Source organism: Chanos chanos, chromosome 9 (genome assembly GCF_902362185.1).
Source record: "Chanos chanos chromosome 9, fChaCha1.1, whole genome shotgun sequence".
In the NCBI taxonomy this organism is placed as follows: Eukaryota; Metazoa; Chordata; class Actinopteri; order Gonorynchiformes; family Chanidae; genus Chanos; species Chanos chanos.
In genome coordinates, this window is record NC_044503.1 from 2353708 (window position 1) to 2357470 (window position 3763).

The following is a 3763-nucleotide window of genomic DNA, read 5'->3' on the forward strand; positions in this document are numbered from 1 at the left end:
AAAGGCCGAACACTAAAATAAACCCACGCGAGCACTGACTCACTACTCGTACACCCCCACATCACCATACTACAGATCACCACTGCCTCGTGCATCTGTTCACCAGACTGTAGATATTCTCCTCTGCTGCACAGTGAGTAGTATAATATACTCTACATTATATTTCTCTCCTAATTGAAGTGTAATGTCATGTTGTTCTGTGTGTTGTATATTAAGGGGACTGCGGACTGAGAGAAAATGCTTGAATAAGAATTCCAGTCCAGTGGCTACAATTGGCAAATGAACTCCAGAATCAAACAGAATCTTAAAACCCGTTCCACATCACCGTGGTGTTCAGACAGGAGACAGGCCTACCTCCTTCAGCGTCTGGTTCCCAAGCCCACTGTTTTCATCCATATAAAACTGTTTCTCATCCAACATCTCCTATGATCAGAAACAAACAATCAATCAAACAAACAAAAACTATATATATATATGTATGTAAAAAAAAAAAAAAAAAACAGGGCCTCATTCACCAATACATTCCTTTTTCTTAAATTTGTTCTTGAGAAAGGTCCTAAGAAAAAGTCTTCAATGATACAAATATTATTGCAATTTAACTCCTAAAATATTATACAGCTGTAGAATGGAAGAAAATGCAATAAACAATTATTTTGCATGAACATGTCAGCACTCAAATGTGTGTAAGTGTGCTCTTGAGTGTGCGTAGATTCTGTTCTTACCTAAGAACAAATCCCAAATAAGAAAACACTGGTGGATGTCAGAGAACTGCGCACGTGGGTTTTAAGAACAAATTTCTTCTTAAGAGCAGTTGGTGAATGAGGCCCACAGATATCAACAGAAAGGCTTACTACATCAGAAAATAATACACACTCTTACGAAAGCAGAGTGTTACAACTGGCAAATGAACATCAGAATCTTAAAACCCCTTCCACATCACCACGGTTTTCCGACGGGAGACAGGCCTACCTCTTTCAGCATTTGGTTTCCAAGTCCACTGTTTTCATCCATATAAAACTGTTTCTCGTCCAACATCTCCTATGATCAGAAACAAACAAACAAACAAAAACTATTGAGATGCATGTAAAAACATAGATATTAATGTAAAGGCTCACTACATCAGAAAACAATACACACTCTTACAAAAAACAGAGTAAACAAATAAATAAAATCGAACTGTCCTCCCTGTTACTCTATCAGTCTCAGCCCTAACCAAACCGACCTCGTCCTCCCTGTTTTTGTTTGTCGATTCGAAAGCGGAGTTGGAGTTGTCCTCCGCGGTGTCATCGTGGTCGGAGACGGTGTCGTCTTTCGTCCTCTCGGCATTCTCCTCGTTAGACATGGAGTCCAGGACGTCCTCGGCGTCGTATTCCTCACACTCGGCCGGCATGCCGTTGTCCATGTCAGCCTCGTCCAGGACGTTCATGTCCATCATATCCATGTCCTGAAGACTCTCCACGTTCCCGTCTCCATCATCCTGAGCCAAAATAACGACGGCACAGAGTCTCAAAATCAGCGCCATTGGAAACCAGACATTAACGAAACACCGCGTAGTAGCCTTTCTGAGGGACATGTTTCTTAAAATAAAAGTGTTTATGGGGTGGTGATAACAGTAGTTTACAGCTGAGAACTGGACTATAAAATGGAGTGTGGCTTGTTAAGATACAGCACTTGTACAGCCACACGCCATACTGTTTGTGAACAACACACTGAGCCCCATGGCTGTTCCAGAGGGCATGACCTACCAGGGTAAGCTAAAAAAGCTGTACATTACTCAGGTACACCATATTCCACATGTCCATAAGGTTGTTGTCATGCACCAACACAGTCTGTGTGTCCCTAAACCCAGGCGACGTTGTTAATGAGCTCACCTGTCCGTCTCCAGAATCCTCTTCTATCGTGCAGTCTTCAGGCTCGTCGTTTTCCCGACGCTTCCCTATGAACAGAACGATATGACGGTGTTGCGGGAGCAAGAGCAAATAGTTGCAGTTATCTTCGAAAACTAGCAGTTATCTTCGAAATCTTACCTTTGGGGGTCCGTTTGGGCGTTTTCTTGGGCATTATTTCTAGCTGAACAACAATTTCGTCTGGATTCCCACCTTCCTCTTCAATAGCCTGAAAGTGAAACCAACAACGTCGCGTGAAATCTTCCGCGTGTGAATGAACCGAACCGCTGTTACATAACATTCAAAACACGAAAAAAGGGAACGAAATCGATAGACATGTCTTCTATTAATTTTAAACATACATGCAAAAACAGCAAAGGCATGCCAGTTTCCATTAACACGAACAAGTTTTTTGCAACGCTACCGGTAAAATCTGTTTACAATGCAAAGCGATAAAATCATCTAATTGCAGTAACAGCACAACGGACTTGTCGCTAGCCTCCTTCCTCGTCAACTGGATGATACGCAAGGGCGTTAGTGTGAATTCATAGTCATCCACTATTGCTTTTATCAACTAACAGCAGAGCTAAATGATGCATAACATGTCACAAACCTCAATGACCAACAGATCGTGTATGTAAACATGCACGAGTAGCTGAGTATCAGCGAGCGCTAGCAGTAGCCTGGCTGTCTATTCCTATGCATTTGGTGCTACAAGAGTCATAGCTCAATTAGCTAATTCCTAGGAGTTCTGCTTTCTAGAATTTTTCTTGTTGTTTATGCAAAGTTTATGCAAAGTGCGCACGTGTTTTGCACGTTCCTAACAGGTATCTTACCTTTTTCAGCCTCTCTGACAACATGCTCTTATTGCCACTAACATCCAGGCTTCGTCTTTTAAGTTCGGCCTTCAGATCAATGACTCTTAGCTCCGACAGCTTTCGGACTCCGGCGCTCTCGGACATCTCAAAGGCCCCCGAATCTGCCGTCGAAGAGTTCTCGGACATGTTCACGTTTTCGGAAAATTCTAACTATGAAACGGTGACGCCGATTTATCCGCACCGGTCGGCAAATGCAGGTTCTCCGTCCCACCACGATACCGACCAAGCTAGCACGTTACAAAATGGCGGTCCAAACTAAAATACATTGCGCATCTGAAACTGACCACAGCGCATGCGCCGGCCTTCGAGCGCCTCACGCACGTTTGCGGCGCTGAGCTGTCACATACAGAAAACTCTTCATTTCAGACAGCAAATAAATCTCTGATCCGGCTGAAAGCATAATGTTGCGTTTCACAAAAAGTATCCTGTATTGGTTAACTAATTTATGAACAAGTTGCTAAAACGGGCGTAGTGGAAAGCAAATATTCTGATTGTATAACATTTTTTCTTTGATACTCGTTTCTATCAGTCATTTGTATCACACGTGTTGAATTGCAAAAAAAGCACAATATCGTTATGCACCAGAATTACACAGTGGTAACACTGGTCACATGTTGGGATTAAAAATGATGTAGGCTGCACAGTAAATGCTTTCTAAATTTGCCAGTGTAATGCAAACCAGTTTCATTTTTGCGTTCCCTAAAATAACAGGTGATATTTGGAATTAACGAATGGCAGTTTCCACAATGACAGAGAGTTCAATGTAGGCTATATCATTCTTTAATAAGTCAGGCAAACGTATCTTTCCACGGCCAAAAAGTTTAATACAGTGCAGGAGGCAACACACTCTCCAGTGGTTTGACAAAGGACTTCATATTCGTACGCTATAAATATTCTTACGCAAACTTAGTGAGAACAATTTGTAAAGTACAATGCACACAGTAAGGGAGAGAGTGTGAGAGAAAGAGAGGGAGGGTTTGTGCGTGTGTGTGTGTGATA

At 42.3% G+C, this 3763-nt stretch overlaps 1 protein-coding gene across 3 annotated transcripts in view; it reads right to left on the reverse strand.

The window, feature by feature from the left end:
* safb (scaffold attachment factor B) overlaps positions 1 to 2998 on the reverse strand; it is a 14854-nt gene extending 11856 nt beyond the window's left edge. For all 3 annotated transcript variants that reach the window (XM_030783919.1, XM_030783920.1, XM_030783918.1), the window contains exons 1-6: positions 2723 to 2998; positions 2028 to 2115; positions 1872 to 1936; positions 1223 to 1477; positions 970 to 1038; positions 355 to 423 (exon numbers count right to left, since the gene is read on the reverse strand). In XM_030783919.1, the coding sequence (XP_030639779.1) occupies positions 355 to 423; positions 970 to 1038; positions 1223 to 1477; positions 1872 to 1936; positions 2028 to 2115; positions 2723 to 2890 (714 nt within the window). In that variant the 5' untranslated portion in view covers positions 2891 to 2998. The remainder of the gene's footprint in view (positions 1 to 354; positions 424 to 969; positions 1039 to 1222; positions 1478 to 1871; positions 1937 to 2027; positions 2116 to 2722) is intronic.
* Positions 2999 to 3763: the final 765 nt, after the last annotated feature.